General features: G+C 51.5%; 1 protein-coding gene across 3 annotated transcripts in view; it reads left to right on the top strand.

Annotated features, from left to right (window-relative positions):
• The window catches only part of IL4R (interleukin 4 receptor), a 36,710-nt gene extending 20,203 nt beyond the window's left edge, over positions 1–16,507 (top strand). For all 3 annotated transcript variants that reach the window (XM_063099737.1, XM_063099738.1, XM_063099739.1), the window contains exons 4-10: positions 102–253; positions 1,389–1,540; positions 6,737–6,893; positions 9,544–9,643; positions 11,622–11,700; positions 13,044–13,093; positions 13,916–16,507. In XM_063099737.1, coding sequence (XP_062955807.1) covers positions 102–253; positions 1,389–1,540; positions 6,737–6,893; positions 9,544–9,643; positions 11,622–11,700; positions 13,044–13,093; positions 13,916–15,488 — 2,263 coding nt within the window. In that variant the 3' untranslated portion in view covers positions 15,489–16,507. The remainder of the gene's footprint in view (positions 1–101; positions 254–1,388; positions 1,541–6,736; positions 6,894–9,543; positions 9,644–11,621; positions 11,701–13,043; positions 13,094–13,915) is intronic.
• The last annotated feature ends 344 nt before the right edge of the window (positions 16,508–16,851 follow it).

The following is a 16,851-nucleotide window of genomic DNA, read 5'->3' as shown; positions in this document are numbered from 1 at the left end:
AAGCTGGAAGAGCAGTGGTTCCTTGAGGCAGGTCCTGGGGACAGCTGTGGGTCTCAGCCAGCCTACACATGACCATCCTAACCCAGCCCCCATACCTGCAGAAACCACACGTGTGTCCCTGAGAACAGTGAAGGCACAGCATGTGTGTGCAATATGATCATAGATGACTTGGTTGGAGCAGACATCTATACGCTGGACCTGTGGGCCGGGCAGCAGCTGCTATGGAGAGGCTCCTTCAGTCCCAGCAACCATGGTGAGTGGGGCGGGGTGGACAGGACGGGAGTGCAGGTGTTCCCACAGGTGGCTGGGCTCTGGGGCAGGGGACATGGGGTCCAAGCCACAGAGGAAGCCACCTACATTTTCCCAAACCTGATGGGGTTTCTGCCCCTTTCTGGGGCTGGGCTCCATAACACATCAGGCTCCCTTCAGCTCAGCTGTTTTCATCCCCTGAATTTAAGTACCCAGGAAGGTGTGTTGAGATGAAGCATATCTGATATCAGGCTGCAGATCAAAAAGTGAGTTGGAAATAGTCCTTGCACCCTCTGTTGCCTGGTCAGCTGACGCTTCTTCAGGTGGTCTGGACCGTTGCAGGCTGGCCTTATCCTGGTACCTGGGGTCCCTCCAGGTGTCCCCCCAGGAGCTTGCTGGGGGATAGTGATGGGAGTTTAAAATGCCACTCATTGCTGTGTGACTTCAGGCAAGTCACATTGCCTCTCTGAGCCTCAATTTCCAGAAGAGAGTTATTTATCCTCACTTTGCAGTTAATTAAACTGTAATTCAGAGAAGGCAAGTAACGTGCCTCAGGTCACACAGTGACTCAGCAGCAGAGGCAGTACTCAGAGCCAGGTCTCTCACAGAGCTCCCAGTCTTCACTACTCCGTCAGTGATTCCTAAAGGCCTGCTCATACCACTGGTGGCTGGGAGTTATTTAAATTGACCCTTGAATGAACTTTAATTTTAACATTTGCGTATTGATTTTAATGCATATTATATACTGATCTCATGGGTATGATTGCTTTGAAAGCAATTAAGTTTTAAAACAGATGAATCAAAATAAAAATCTCAGTATAGTGCATAGATGTGGCCAAAAGTGTGAAGGACGAAAGGGAAAAGCTGAAGTTTGGGTTACTTTGGCTCATACATTTTGCATTTGCTGTAGAAAAGTAGTTAATAAACACTAAAGCTCTACGTAAAATGTTAGTGACATTATCATCAGCATTATGATTGTCATTCTCTGTTACGGCTCTAAAGGCGTGTGGTACCCTGTAAGTGTTCTAAGGCGGTGCTGTCAACTAAATCTACATGGCTGGGGATCTGCAGGCTGGGGCCAGGCTGTGCCCCCTTGTCGCCTGGACAAGCCCCTCATGCAGGCCCCGTTTCTCCTGCAGTGAAACCCAGGGCTCCAGGAAACCTCACAGTTCACACCAGTGTCTCTGACACGTTGCTCCTGACATGGAGCAACCCGTACCCTCCTGGAAGCATGCTATACAACGACCTCACCTACCTGGTCAACATTTCACGTGAAAACGACCCCGCAGATGTGAGTACACCCTGTGGGGCTTCTCCGTGACCTCCTGGGAACAGGATGGGTGGGCAGAGACTGGGACTCCGGAGCCAGGAGCCTGGGAGGCAGCCCTGGGATTGAACAGCAAATCTGGGGACCTAGAAATACAGCTTCTCACCTGACCCTACCCTGGGCGAGTCCCTTCATTTCCTGGATTCCCGATTCCCAGTGTGCAGACGAGGGGACCTATTTCTGCTCACCACTTCTGGAAGGGCTCTGGGACACATCTGTGTTTCCCAAAGGAGAGTGGGGGGACACATGAGGTTGTAGGTGGCGCATTGACAACACACCTCAAAAACTTGAATCCCAAAGCAAGATGGTCACCCAACATCAGTCGCCCTCGATGCCAGCTGGTGCAGGAGGAAGTCTTGGTGGAGCTGATTTATTAACCCCTCTTTTAATGGAGAGAGAGGAGGCTGCAAACTTAGAACTTTCCCCAAGGAAACTAGCTGAGCCGTGGTCTCTGCCATTGCTCCATTCTCCTTGAATTCACTCATATGTGATTCTCTCAGCGGGTGGCCCTTGCTTTCCATTCGCAGTGGTGGTAGTGGCTCTTTTTAAGTACACGTACTGACATCTTTAAAACGAGAGAGTCAATTACTCAATTGGTTAGAATGTGGTGCTGATAGCTCCAAGATCAAGGGTTCAGATCCCCGCACTGGCCAGCCATCAAAAAAAAGAAAAGGAAAAAAAATAAAAAGTATAAAAAGGGGTAGTTGTTCTACAGGAAACTATCAAGCAAGCAATAGCAGGTGTCTACACAATGGGTGGCGTGGCCCCTCTACTTTAGTTGCAGGTGGGGGGAAGGTCATTTCCTGCCACCCGTGTTTTCCCCCCACACCACTTTCGTCACGTTCCCACTGGAGGGACATCTGGACTCCATGGACACCAGTGTTCCACCAACCCAGGTTTCAATACCTGCTCTGCCACTTGCCAGTTGTTTGATCTTGGGCATGTCACGTAACCTCTTTGTGACTCACTTTCCTAATCTGTAACATGGGGATAAGAGTACCCACCCCATAGGACTGCTGAGAACATGAAATATGTGCAGACAAGCTGCCCTGTTTGGCATACAGTATGTCACTTGTAAATGTCATCCTCATTTTCTCCTGGGTGCCCCAGGCCTTGGAAATTCCCTGCTGTCTTGCTGTCCCACACACTGGTCTATAATCCTCTCCTTCAGGTTTGTGAGGGCCTGCTCTGTGTCATACCTTGTGTTCCAGCACCCAGGCTGGCCTGGCCTTGGTTGGCGGGGGGGCAGGCACCAGTCACTTTGAGCCCCCACGCTGGCTTCTGGCACTGCTTCCTCTCTTCCTGGCCAAGCCAGAGAGGTGGCTGGGTGTTGATTTAATATTTCTCAGGTCTGGTTTCCTCCTTGACACTGGGCCAGGGTGTGGGGATGGAGCAGGAATGGGGCAACTGGGCTCACACAGTGAAGGCTAGAGAGTGGTGGTGGGGGGTGGAGAAGGGGGCGGTATACAGATAATAGGTTTGCTTCTGTCAGTAAATCTCCCCATGTCCTGGCCTGTGCAAGGCCTACTGAGTGTCCAGGGGATGGTCTAGAGGGTAGAGAGGGGTATGATCTATACAGTCCAAAGACATGTTATTTGCTTATTTCTAGAGCTACCTTCAGGTGTAGCTGGATCCAGTTTCCGGGAATCTGTCTATCTCTTGGCCCTGCTTTATTGTGTTGGCTTCATTATTATGCAGGCCCTTCCCTCATGTAGTGGCAAATGTGCCCCTCGCAGCTCCAAGTCTCATCCCAAAGCCATAGTGGGAAAGTTTTTTTCCCTGATAGTCCCTGTGAAAGTCCTGGACTGATGCTCATTGGCCTGGCTTGGATCACGTGCCAGTCTCCGAGTCAGTCACTGGTTGTGGGAGGGAAGAGAGTGCTGGTGGAGTGCTCTGATTGGTCAGGGGTGAGTGACATGCCCACCTCTGGAGCTGCAGGTGGAGTCCAGATGGAGTGAAAATGAGAGAGGGGTGGGTGGCTCCCCAAAGTAAACTCGGGCAGGGGAAGCAGGGACTGGGCTGGCTGAAGTGCCAGCCAGGTTTAGGAGCTGGCGCCAGACTCCAGCCATGGGACTGAATTGGTCAGCATGCCTGGGCTACCGCTTAGTGGGCATGAAGGTGCACAGGGCTACCCCAGGTCTCAGGACGCCAGGTCTGAAGTAGAAAGATGAAGTCCAGCTTCTCTTCGCTCCCTTCCCAAGGACAGAGCTCAGCCTAAAGCACTTAGTCGTTGGCCAGAGCCGGTCCCCTCTAACCAATCAAAGATCAGGGAATGGGATTTCCATGACTGGCTTAGACCAATGAGGATTAACCCTGGAGCCAGGGATGTGTTTACCTTCCCTGAGCAGTGGGTACCTGAACCTAGTGGCACAGATGCTGGGTGGGCGTCCAGCCATGTCTGCTCCAATATTGCAGACCCCAGCTGTGTCTCGGACCACATGGGATAAATTCTACAAAGACATATTAGGAACTTGCTATGGAATTTTAGGGATGGATCTACTCATTCCTCTGGATGATTCTGAGGCAAGGCTCTATAATGGAGAGGGGGTTTGGGCCTGGGCATTGAAGGATGTATAGGAGTTTTCTAGATAGGGAAGAAAGAGAAGGGTACACCAGACAGACAGAGGGAACCACATGAGAAAAGGTCTGGAGGTCTGAAAATTTGTGGAATGTTTGAGGATTGTGAAAATGTGGGATCTGGAATGTGGGAGGGTATACAGTGAAAACACAGAGAATGAGTTCACAAGTCCATACAGGGCCTTGAATGCTGTGCTCACGAAGATAATGGTTACCATCTTCTGTGTGCCTGTTATGTGCCAGGCACAACCCACTGTCATCAGTGTAAAAGCCCTGCAGGTGGGAAGGTGTCTTTGTGACTCCATTTTAGAGCTGAGAAAGCTGAGGCTTGCTGAGGTGAACTGGCTTGCCCAGGGTCAGATAGCTGGAAAGGGTATTGCTGGGATGGGACTCCAGAGCCTGAGCTGTTTCTCCTGCCCTGGGTATTTCTCCCAGAGGTGGTTTCCTGAACACCTGGCCTTCTTGTTAAAAAACAAACCAGCCACAAGCAATTCTTGGAAACTCTGATTTCTCTTTTGTTTCTTGGCAAAACATCTCCCAGTTCCCTGCTCCTTTCCAGGATGTGAGATTCCTTTGGTGACATAAATCAGCTGTTGCTTCTTGCTGATTCATGTTTAGAAAGAAAGAAAGACTGAAAGGGAGTGAGAATGTTCCTTCCCTCCCCTGATCTTTCCCCGGCTCACACCTCATCCTCAGCTCCACCGTAGTCCCCAGCTGCCCTTAGTTCTCCAGCAACCTGCTGAGGCTTTGCTTCTTTGTTGTGAAAATCTCGCTTTGGCTCACTGTGCACCAAATCACTTCCCCAGACATGCTTCCAACCCACAAGCAGAAACAGAGCTGTCAGGAGCTGGGAAGAGGCTGCTGGGCCTGAGGACGAGGACGGGGTCCAGCAAAGGGTGTGATCCTCGGGTGGAGTGGGGAGTTACCGGCAGAGGATTTGGGCCCGTCCATTGTCATCAGAATCTGTCATGAATGCAGCTTTTACTGCATTTTTCAATTTTTAAAGCTTTTTATTTTTTGGTACAAGGATACTTCAAAAAGTTTGCAGAAAAATAGAATTAAAATGAATACTAATTTTCCATGAACTTTTTGAAGTATCCTCATAAAAATAATGTTTACATGAAATAATAATTCGAATGGTACAAAAGGACTTGGAATGGAAATATATTTCTGTCCTGACACCCATATCCAGTTCCTCTGTCCAGAGACTGACCGCCATTTGCCCATCTCTTGACAGGAGGAAAAGGAAGGCAAGAGCCAAGCAGACAGGGGGCTTGGAGGCAGGTGTATCCTTCCAGAGAGGGTTTATGCCCACACACGCCGATGTGTGTGTGTTCTTTCATCACTGTCTTCGTTTTCCCTTGCTGCATGATAATGTTGCCACAAACTTAGCAGCTCTAAGCAGCACACATTTATTATCTCACAGCTTCTGTGGGCCAGGAGTCTGGGTACAGCTTAGCTAGGTCCTCTGCTTTCGAGTCTCCCAAGGCTGTAAGTGAGGTGTTGCCTGGAGCTGAGGTTTCATTTGAGGCTCAACCAGGGAAGGACTGTTTCCAAGCTCATATGATATAGGTGGTATTTGGTTTCTTGTGGGCTGTTGGACTGAGAGCCTCAGTTTCTTGCTGGCTGTGGATTGTAGGCCACCCTAAGTTCCTTCCCTTAGGGCCTTTTTAGAGCCATTGGGGCAGAGAGAGTTGCCTAGCAAGTTGGACATTAAGCTCTTAGGTAATGTAATCTCAGACGTGCAGTCTCCTACTCATCCCATCACCATTGCCGTATTCCACTGGTTAGACACAAGTCCTGGGTCCCACCCACACTCATAAAGACAGAGGACCCAAGGATGTGATTCAAGATGGGTTTCATGTGAGTGATCTTAGAGTCTGTCTGCCATGATCACTGTGGCTTCTCCTTTTTTAAAAGAAATGTCAAAGGCAGTAGACAACCCATACTAATCTGCATCTTACCCTGTTCGCTTAACAATAGATCTTAGAGGTCCCTTCCCAGCATGGGCTAGATTGGGCAGGGTCTTGGGCTTGACCAAGGAGATGCCAGGGAGCCCATGAAGGACAGAGAGGGATGCATTGACCCTATCAGTGCTTCAGAAAGGCCACTCTGTGCTTTCTGTGTACTGGCCCTTTTCTTGGTGCTTACCTATATTAACCCATTTAATCCTCACAACAACCCTGGGAGGTAGGCGCTTTTATTACTCTCATTTTGCAGAAGAGGACATTGAGGTCCAGAGAGGTTATGTCACTTACTTTAGGTCACACAGCCAGAAAGTGGTAGTGGGGACTCTTGCCTTTGTTTTACAGATGAGGAAACTAAAACTTAGAAAGGTTAATTGACTTGCCTGAGTCACATAATATGGCTAATTAGTGGAGGAGCCTATGCCATAACCCATCACTTTCTACTCTGGTCACTGTTGTGGAGGGGGCAAGCAATGGCCTGAATAGGTAGAACAACCAAATACCAAGGCTGGTGACTCTTAAACATCATGAGGTCAGCTAAGGACAGCAACTAGGGTGGGAATGGGAGCCCCCCTCCCCCCAGCTGGTGTACTAACATCTCTCTTTTCCCTCCCAGTTCAAAATCTATAATGTGACCTACAGAGAACCCACCCTCCGCCTCCCAGCCAGCACCCTAAAGTCTGGAGTTTTCTACGTGGCGCAGGTGAAGGCCCTGTCTCAGAGATATGAAAGCACCTGGAGCGAGTGGAGCCCCAGTGCCAGGTGGCACAACTGTAGGTATTGGGAGTCCTGAGCCATTAGAATCTCTGCTTCCCACTTTTACTCTGTGACCAGACACTTCCCCAGGACAAGTCTCTGGGTTTTCATATTATAGGATGCCTCTAACAGCGAGTAACAGGATTATCAATCGACATGGTGTATTGGTCAGAGAAGGTAGTCCAGGCTGCAGTAACAAATAAGCCCACAATTTCCATGGCTTAACACTATAGAAATGTATTTCTTGCTCATGTAACAGTCTAATGTGAATGTGGCTAGTTTGTGGATGGTTTGTGGAAATTTGGTGACGGGGGCTCTGTGCATCTCATGCCTCCACCATTTTCTAGGACAAAGACCCTTAACTTTTTTAGTGCCCTGGACCCCTTTTGCAGTCTGGTGAAGCCTATGGACCTCATCTCAGAATAATATTTTTTAATACATGAAATAAAATGCGTAGGATCACAAGGGAAACTAATCGTATTGACATGTAGATTTAAAAATATTTTAAGTGCTTTTTTCTAGGAGTATATGTGCTTCTTTATTAACATATTAAATAACAAGATCTAGGAGTGGATCTCAGAAATACTGTAATTTCAAAGTAGATGAACAAAGTGCAGCTGTAATGTGATATGAGAAAAGCTGGATTTTTGTTGGGGACAGAATCACGGATGCTGCTACCCCTGTGGTTTGCTCCCTCCTTCCTTAATGGGAGGAAATGCTAGATGTTGGGTGTTTGTGAAAATAAAGATGTAGTTTCTTTCCCATCCAAGTTCCCAGACCTTGAATTCTGTCTGCAGCCATGTTGGAGGTCCGTGGACCCCAAGTTAAGAACCCCTGCTTAAGGGCAAGCAGAAGGGGAATGAGACTATGAAGACCTGCCACTCTTAAGAGCCTTAGCCCAGAAGTGACCTGCATCATTTCCTCCCAAACTCTATTGGCAAAACTGGTCACATGGCTACATGTAGCTGCAAGGGAGGCTGGGAAATGTAGTCCCTCACGTGGTAGCCATATCCTAGAAACAGCTCCTTACAACTCTATGACACAGGGCTTTTGCACTGGAAATATTGAATGATCTCACATAAAGTGAAGTCTTACACATGAACCTTCCCAGCTTTATATAGCCACTGAGTGATGTCACTCCAGAGTCTTTCCTAAGGCTGTCCTTAACATGGTGGCATTTATTGCCACCTCATGGCCCCAAGTTGGCTGCTGTATACACCCTCATTCAAAGCAGGAAGGAAAAGAAAGGCTGCCTTTAGGAGCGTAGCTTGTGCATCTCTCTTTTTAATCAGGAAGGAAAAACCTTTCCAGAAGCATCCCTCGCAGACTTCTCCTTACATCTCATTGGCTAGGACTCTGTCATGTGTCACCTCCTAGTTGCAAGGGAGGCTCGGAACTCCAGTGTCTGGATCAGGGAGCAGAATAATCATGATTGGCCCAAGCCTCAGGGTAGGCACATGGCTGCCTGGCAGGGGAGAGAGGAGAGAGCTGCTGGGCAGGGCAGGCTGCCTCAGTCAACTTCTGTATGATAGGTGGAGTAAGGGTTGCCGGGAAAATCCGGTGAAAGGAGGATTCTTCACAATACTGGGCATAGTGACCCCTGGCCGTTACCCTGACCCTACCAACCATATGTCCCTGTCGTCATTGCTCATCTAGTACCAAGGATATCTGCTGACCCACCTGTCTCCTGCTCTGGGTTGTGAGCTCCACACATGTCATCTACTCTGTGTCTGTGTCTCCAGTGCCCATTACAGAGCCAGGCACACAGTGCAGCCAGGCACTTAGTGTGTGAGAAGGTTCTAATTGATTAGATTCTACCATGGACCTGGGGAATGGAAGAGAAATACCTTGCATGGAACAGAGACGATGTGCTGGACACTCATTAATCATTTCAACAAATATCTATTGAGTTCCTACTGTGTGGCTAATCCTGTGCCAGACCCTGGGGAATCGCAGTGAGCAATGCGGACGGAAGTTCCCGCTCTTGTGGAGCTGACGTTCTGGAGGGGAGAGAATGTATAAACACGTGGACAGAGAACTAAATCAGATAGGTCCAGGTGACAGTCAGTGCTGGGAAAAAAATAAAGCAGGGAAAGAGGATGGAGTGATGGAGGGGCAACCTTAGAGAGGGCGTCTGGAGAACTTTCCAGAGGAGGTGACAACGAAGTGAATGAGAAGCAGCCAACCCTGTCAAGATGATGACCACAGATGCTTACAGACGGGCTGCACTATTCTGAGTGCGTTATATATTAAATTGTGTAATCCTCACAACAGCCCTGTGGAATATGTACTGTTATTAACCCCATTGTACAGATGAGCACACTGAGGCACAGAGAGGGTAAGGGACCTGTCCTGGGTCACTTGGCAAGGATGTGACAGAGTCAGGCCTCAAACTGCAGCGGTCCAGCTTCTGAGTTGGTACATTTGACCTCTTTGCTTCTGGAAAGAGAGAGCAGCAAGTTCAAGATATTGAGGTGGCACTGAGCTTTGGAGGAGCAGGGGACAGTGAGGGGCCAGTGTGGCGAGGGCTCCATGTGCAAGAGGGAGAGTAAGGGGAGATGAGGTGGGAGGGGCTGTCCATGGCCAGATCATGAAGGGTCTGGGAGCAGGGTCCCCAGGCTGTACGGTGGCCCTGTGCAGGCTCATGGCTTCCGCTCTCACCTGCAGCCTACACGTGGCCCTTGAAGCAGCGCCTCCTGGTGGGTGTCAGCATCTCCTGCATCATCATCCTGGTCATCTGCCTGTCCTGCTATTTCAGCATCGTCAAGTAAGTCCTGGGCTTCGGCACGGGATGCTGCCAGCCAGCACCTCTGCAGTGTGGAGTGGGAGGGAATGCCCTGTTGGATCTGTCCACTCGCAGTCCTTTATTCAGTGATTCATATTTATTGAGCAGCTACTATGTACCAAACACTGAGACTACAGCTGAGAACAACCGACCGGGACCCTGTGTTCCTAAAGCATGCATCCTAGTGGGGAGACAGGAAGTGCCATGTCAACCAGTAAGAGATGATTTTCAACAGTGACCCGTGCTCTGAAGGAAATAGACCAAGGCAAAGGGAGGAATGTTCTGGGGTGCTCTTTGGATTGGAGGCCAGGGCAAGGCTCTCGGGGGCGGGGGGGTTTGAGCTGGGACCTGGCTGGGGAGAATGAGCAGGGGGAGGTTTGGGGGAAGGGAATGGAGTGTCCCCTTATCACCTTGGGTGCCTTGGGTATGAGCCAGGCACTTGGGGGCACATGGCAGGAGCCAGAGGAACCTGAGACAATTGCCCTGATGGGGTCAGAAGACCTGGGTTCAAATCCTGGTCTTGGCACATGTTAGCTGATGACTGACAAGTTGCTGAAGCCCCCTGAGCCTCAGCCCATCCTTTGCAGGTTGAGAGTAACTGTGAGAACATGTTTCATCAGCCGTAAGAGGCCAATCACAGTGAAGGGTGGGAGAGGGCTGAGAGGTGGTAGAAGGAGCCTTGTTCCTGGTGGGTTCTAGCCCTTGGAATCATGGTATCCCAAAGCCTCAGTCTTCCCATCTCTGGAATGGGACTAGCAAGCCCTGCCTCACCGAATCAAGATCAGAGGTGGCTGAGGATTGACATGAGCAGAGTGTCCACCCTGGGCCGAGCACATACTAGGTATGCAGGAATGCAGGTTCCCCTCCACGTCAGGAATGCAGGTCCCCCTCCACATCTTCTCACTGATACCTCAGAGTGACCCCAGGCTGTTCTTCTCACCTGCTCTGAGCCTCAGTTTTCCCATTTCCTGTCCTTCCCATCCCCTCTCCCTACATCCCAGCCCTCCAGCCTCCTTGCGGTTCTTTGAATGCACCAGGCATGGTCCTGCCTCAGGGCCTTTGCATGTGCTGTGCTCTTGCCTGGAAAGCCCTTTCTCCAGACTTGCCAGAGCTACCCCACTGCCCTCAGTCCCTGCTCACAAATCAGCCCCTCAGAGAGGCCTTCCCTGGTCCCCCTGTTCTTCTCTATCCTTTATCTTCTTTATTTTTATTCATGGCACTGTCACCATGAATGAGTAATGTTGTAGAATTGTCTCTGTATCTCTTCACTGTCCGTCTGCCCCTTCTCTACGTCAGCTCCATGAGGGCAGGGATCTTTGTCTTGTTCACTTTCATGGCCCCACGGCCTGACACAGTGAGTGGGACATAGTAGGTGCTGAGTAAATACATGTTGACTGAAAAAGTAGGCAGAGGCTGATCCAGAAATGGTCTGAGGATCTTCCCTCCCAGTGCTGATGTGCTGCAGCTCCAGGCAGACCCAGGAAGAAAGAAGGATCTATTTCTCTGTGGGTCCCCCAGCCTCTTGGACCATCCCAGGGCTCTCCCTGGCAACTGGCCCTGGGCCTCCCCAGAGGGGATTGTTGAGGGGAACCCAGAGCTCTGTCTCTGCAGCTGAGTCTCTCCTAATTCCCTGTGGGCTTGTTCCCACTGGGGACCAAGGTGGCTTCATCAGGAACTCCCCTCTGGATAGCAGAATGCTGGCTGGCCTGTGAACCCGGCTCTGGCCCCTACCAGCTGTCACTTCACATCATTGGGCCTCAGCTTCCTCCCCTGTAGAATGGTGTTCGCAGTAGAATCCATTTCACCAGTTTAGGGTGCAGATTCAGTGGTTTGACACCCGAAAACTAATCAGCCTGGTCTCTGACACCTGTTAAGTATCAGTAACTATGACCGTATCTATGGGAGGAGCACTAACCTGTCAATGATTAGGAGACCAGCACCTTTTTCTGTTGTTTTTTAGGATTAAGAAGGAGTGGTGGGACCGGATTCCCACCCCAGCCCACAGCCCCATCATGGCCATTGTCATCCAGGACTCTCAGGTAGGAGAGTGTGAGGGCTGCGGGTGTCAGGAGACGAGGTTCAGATATCTGGGATGTGAAGGATATTCGCTGGCTTTTGGGACAGCAAATGCACAGTCAGGAAGGTCTCAGGGCCAGTTGGTTCAGCAGGTTAATGTCATGATTAGGAGCCCAGAGGCTTTCACTCCCCTCCCCATGGCTTCTATGGCTACTGTTGCAGCCTGGGACAGGATGCACTGGGGATGGTCTCTTGTTTTTTCTCTCCTTTCCTGGGGAGGTGCCTGCACCACAGCAGGAGGCCAGAAGGAGAGGGAGAGGGTGTGTCTTCCTCTCAAGAGTGGGAAACCGCCCCCGAAGCCCCAGCAAATCTCTCCTCCAGTCTCATTGGCTTGAATTGCGTCCCATGCTCTTTACTAAACCAGTCCCCAGGAAGGGAGCGGGAATGCCAAGACAGCCATGTGGATGGGTGGGAGGGTCTCGCCTGAGCAGCATCACGGCTGTCTAGGAGGGGGTTTGGGGACACAGGCCCTGTCTAAATGAGAACATTTGAGGGTCCTTGATCTTCCAGGCCTCTCTAGCAGGCTCTGGAACCCAGTGATGCTGACTTCAAATCCTGGCTCTGCCACTTACCTGCAGCCTGGTCTGGAGCACATTGTTTAATGTCTCTGAGCCTCAGTTTCCTCATGTGGGCTATAACGGGGTTCACCTGTTAGGGCTGATGTTGAATTCACTGAGGTGATACATCTCAAGTGTGTTACAGAGTCCTGTACATACTAAGAGCATTTGTGCATTTTAGATTTTGCAACATAACAAATTGCCCCCAGATTTAGAGGGTTTTAGCCGGTGCTTCCGCAGGTCTGCAATTTGGGCTGAACTGGCAGTCCCTGTGGCCTCACCCACAGGTGTGGCAGTCACTGGGGCAGTGGAGGTGACTGAGCCGTGTGCCTCTCAGCCTGCAGCAGGCTGGCTCAGACATATGCACAGAGTGACCCAGCTAGTTCTCAAGGGTGGAAAGTCACAGGGCCTCTTGAGTCGTCGGCCCAGCACTGGCATGGTGTCACTTTCACCACATTCCACTGGTCAAAGCAAGTCCCACAGCCAGGTTAGATTCCAGGGGTAGAGGAGCTGCAGAGCACTGTGGCCATTTTTGTCATTGACCACAGTCACTGTTACTATTAGGACAGTCTCATTAATTCCTAGGACACTGAGGCTCAGAGAGCATAAGTGACCTGTCTGGACCTCAGACCTGTGTCATGTTAAGACTCACACCCTTTCCACGGCAAATGTTTCCTGAGCATTGCTGTTTGCGGGGCTAGGCTGGAAAGCCACTCCTCTCTGTTTCATGCGCTGTCTCTCTATTTTAGGTGTCACTGTGGAAGAGGCAGTCCCAAGCCCAGGAACCAGCCAAGTGCCCGTATGTATCTGAACTTGGGTCATACCTGTGTGGATTTGGAAGGTGATAGAACTGGAGCGGTGGGCCCACTTTGATAGTAGGGTCACACGCCCACCCCATCTGCCTTCTCTTCCCTGGCACTTGGCAGTTGTCCCTGTGATATTAGGCTTTGAGGGGTGGCAGGAGGAAGGGTGGCCTGGGTAGGAGGGCTGCTGGCCAAGCCCCCAGAGTTTCACTGGTGGGTCAGGCACAAGTTGAGCACCCTTGGGAGTGCCCAACCTGGCCTGAGCTAGGCAGATGCAGTTAACAACCAGGGCAGCTGTGCCAGTTGTTAAAATATTGACCTAATTGAATATTCACTGGCAAATAGCTACTATCCCAAACACTCAAATATGCCGCCACGTCTCTAGCCTCCTGGACCTACCTATAATTCAGTGAGTAGAGGGTTTATACCTGGCACAGCAGGGGCTCCAGGACCCTGCCTCAGCCTTGGGACCCCACATCCATTCTAATTGGTCATGGCTTATGGTAAGATGTCACTTTTAAATATCATCATCCCTGATCAAGACATTTCCTTGTTCAATGTACTGAGTTTATATTAGGAACCAGCCCATATGCTGGGCTTCAGACATCCCAAAGACAGACACAGGCCCTGCCTTCAAGGAATTCCCAGTCTAGAAGTGAAGACAGACTGATATATGATTGATGATAAAAGTCAGGAAGCATGTCTGCAATAGACAGACATCAGTACAGGGTGATTTCAAGCTGGGTTTTGAAGCATGAATAGGAGTTTTTCAAGTATAGAAACTGAACGGTGACCAAACTTTTTTTTTGCTTTTGCAGACACTGGAAGACTTGCCTTACCAAGCTGCTGCCTTGTTTGCTGGGGCACGACATGAAAAGGGGCGAGGATCCCCCTACAGCTGCCAGAAATGGGCCTTTTAAGACCACTGGAAAATCAGCATGGCACCCTGTGGAGGTCAGCAGGACAGTCCTCTGGCCAGAGATCATCAGTGTGGAGCGGTGCGTGGAGTTGTTGGAGGTGCCGGTGGAGAGCGAGGAGGAAATGGAGGAAGATAAAGGAAGCTTCTGCGCATCCCCAGAGAGCAGCGGGAGCACCTTCCAGGAGGGCAGGGAGGGCATTGTGGCCCGGATGACAGAGAGCCTGTTCCTAGACCTGCTCGGGGGTGCAGCTGGGGGCTTTTGCCAGCAGGGCATGAGGAAGTCGTGTCTTCTTCCACCTTCAGGAAGCATGAGTGCTGAGATGCTCTGGGCTGAGTGCCCAAGTGCAAGGCCCAAGGAGGCATGTTCCCAGGGCATGGAACAGCCTTCCAGACTGGAGCCCAATCCTGCGGCCAGCTGGAGCCAGGGCCCAGCCACCTTGGTTTGCACAGAGATGCCCGTCATCACCACAGACAACCCCGCCTACCGCAGCTTCAGCACCTTCCCGAACCAGTCCCCAAGTCCCGGAGAGTTTGACCCAGACCTGCAGCTGGCCGAATGCCTGGAGGAAGTGTACCCCAACACCCCCTGTGCCCCCCAGCCCTCTGAGCTGACCACAGAGCCCCAGCCTGAGCCAGAAACCTGGGAGCAGATCCTCCGCCAGAGTGTCCTCCAGCACAGGGTGGCCACGGCCCCCGCCTCAGCCCCCGCCAGCAGCTATCGGGAGTTCGTACACACGCTAAAGCACAGCAGCACCCAGGATAGTGGGGTGGCAGGCTGCGAATCTTCCGGAGAGGCTGGGTACAAGGCCTTCTTGAGTCCGCTTGCCAGCAGCACTGTGTCCCCAGGGACATCTGGACTTGGGGCCAGCAGTGGTGATGGGGGCTATAAGCCCTTCCAGAGCCTCATTCCTAGCTGCTCCAGGGACCCTGCCCCAGTCCCCGTCTCCCTGTTCACCTTTGGACTGGATGTGGAGCCACCCCACAGCCCTCAGCACTCACCCCTCCCAAGCAGCTCCCCAGAGCACCTCAATCTGGAGCTGGCAGTAAAGGGGGAGGACAGGCAGAAGCCCCCGTTTGCCCCAGAACAGGTCACAGACCCCCTCAGGGATGACCTGGGCAGCGGCATCGTCTACTCAGCCCTCACCTGCCACCTGTGTGGCCACCTGAAGCAGTGTCATGGCCAGGAGGAGGGTGGCCAGGCCCATGTCATGGCTAGCCCCTGCTGTGGCTGCTGTTGTGGAGACAGGTCCTCACCCCCGAGGAGCCCCCTCAGGGCCCCGGACCCCTTTCCAGGTGGGGTTCCACTAGAGGCCAGCCTCTCTCCAGCTCTCTTGGTACCCTTGGGCATCTCAGAGGAGAGTAAGTCCTCACTGTCCTTCCAACCTGCCCCCAGCAATGCTCAGAGCTCAAGTCAGACTCCCAAAATAGTGGACCTGGTCTCCACAGTACCCACGTGTACGAGGGTCTCCTAGGTACATGTCCTCTCGTTGCTGAGGTCTACAGGTGAGGTCGGGGGCTTATCCATGCCTGGGAAATGCCTCCTTCTGGAAGGCAGCCAGACTGGCAGATTTCCAAGATATTCAGAGAACTGTGGTATGAAGGTGTGAAGGTGGACCTACACTGGGGCTACGGAGACTGGACTCCTCCCCCCAGCACTGGCCTGGGCTCGCCACATCTCATGGGATTTGGAGGCAGCCATGCCCCATGGCAGGCACCTGCAAGGATCCCAAGGTCCTGGGACACCTCAGCTTGTGAATGAGTTGTTGGCCACCCCATCCCCCACTTTCTCCAGCATACTGTCCCGTCATACCTGCCCGAAGTGTGTTATGTTCACCAAGTCATTGTTGCCCAGTCTCACACCAGCCTCCATCTCACTGAATTGGCAGCTGGGCCTGGAAACTAATAAAGCTAACCAGGAAATGACTTGGGAGGCCTGGGGAAATAGCTGAGAAATGGACATTCAGGGAGGGTGGTCATTTGCCCAGAGGTGCCCATTCATTTAGTAGAGCTTCCTTGGGTTGATGCTGGAGGCAGAATCTGGGCAGTCATGGGGTGCTTGGTCAAGAGGGAGCAACAGGGAAGGACATGAAAAATTGCGCTAACCAAAGCAGTGACATTTGCTGCCAGGCACCCACATACGGCTGTAAGGCTGCAGGCTTCTGTTAAACATGAGATCCCCAGAACAAACAAGCCCAGCTGACTTGTGGCCAGTCTCAGTGGACACTTGCTGGAAGCCACTGCGAAACCATAGGGGAAGGGCTCATATTCCGTGCTCAGCCAGGGCTGGGCGACCCAGACAGCAGACAGCAGCACCATTTACCCTGCACGTTGGGCCAGACCTTGGGTGCTGGGAAAGCATGGACCTTGGTTTTGTAATGCTTGTTTGTATGTGTCTTGATTGTTGTATCACCTGGTATCTGTTTGCTGAGGAGGGTGGAACAGGAGGGGGTGGAGTTTTGCATAAATAAAGGTTCTTTCTCTTTCTTTTTCATTTATTAAACACACATACTGCCAGGCAACATTGTGATGGCCTTATCCCTATCACTCATTGACGCCTCCCCTCAAAAGGAACCAGGGCACAACAGTAACTTGCTGTCTCTGGTTTCCCCAAGACAAGGATTCAAGAGCAATTAGTTGATTTAGGAGGTGATCCCGGGAGACTCTGCAAGGGGCATGGGGAAGTGTCAGTGAGAAAAGGGCAGGACACAGCAAAGGTGTATTATCAGATTGCCAGGTGGGCAACTGCCCCTTTATCCTGCCCCCAGGAACTCTGGAAGACCATGCAAAGTGCATGCCTACAGCTGTCCCTGAAAGGGGAGGGAACTGAGGGCCTCT

Source organism: Cynocephalus volans, chromosome 6 (genome assembly GCF_027409185.1).
Source record: "Cynocephalus volans isolate mCynVol1 chromosome 6, mCynVol1.pri, whole genome shotgun sequence".
NCBI lineage: Eukaryota > Metazoa > Chordata > Mammalia > Dermoptera > Cynocephalidae > Cynocephalus > Cynocephalus volans.
This window is presented reverse-complemented; position numbering and strand designations above follow the sequence as displayed.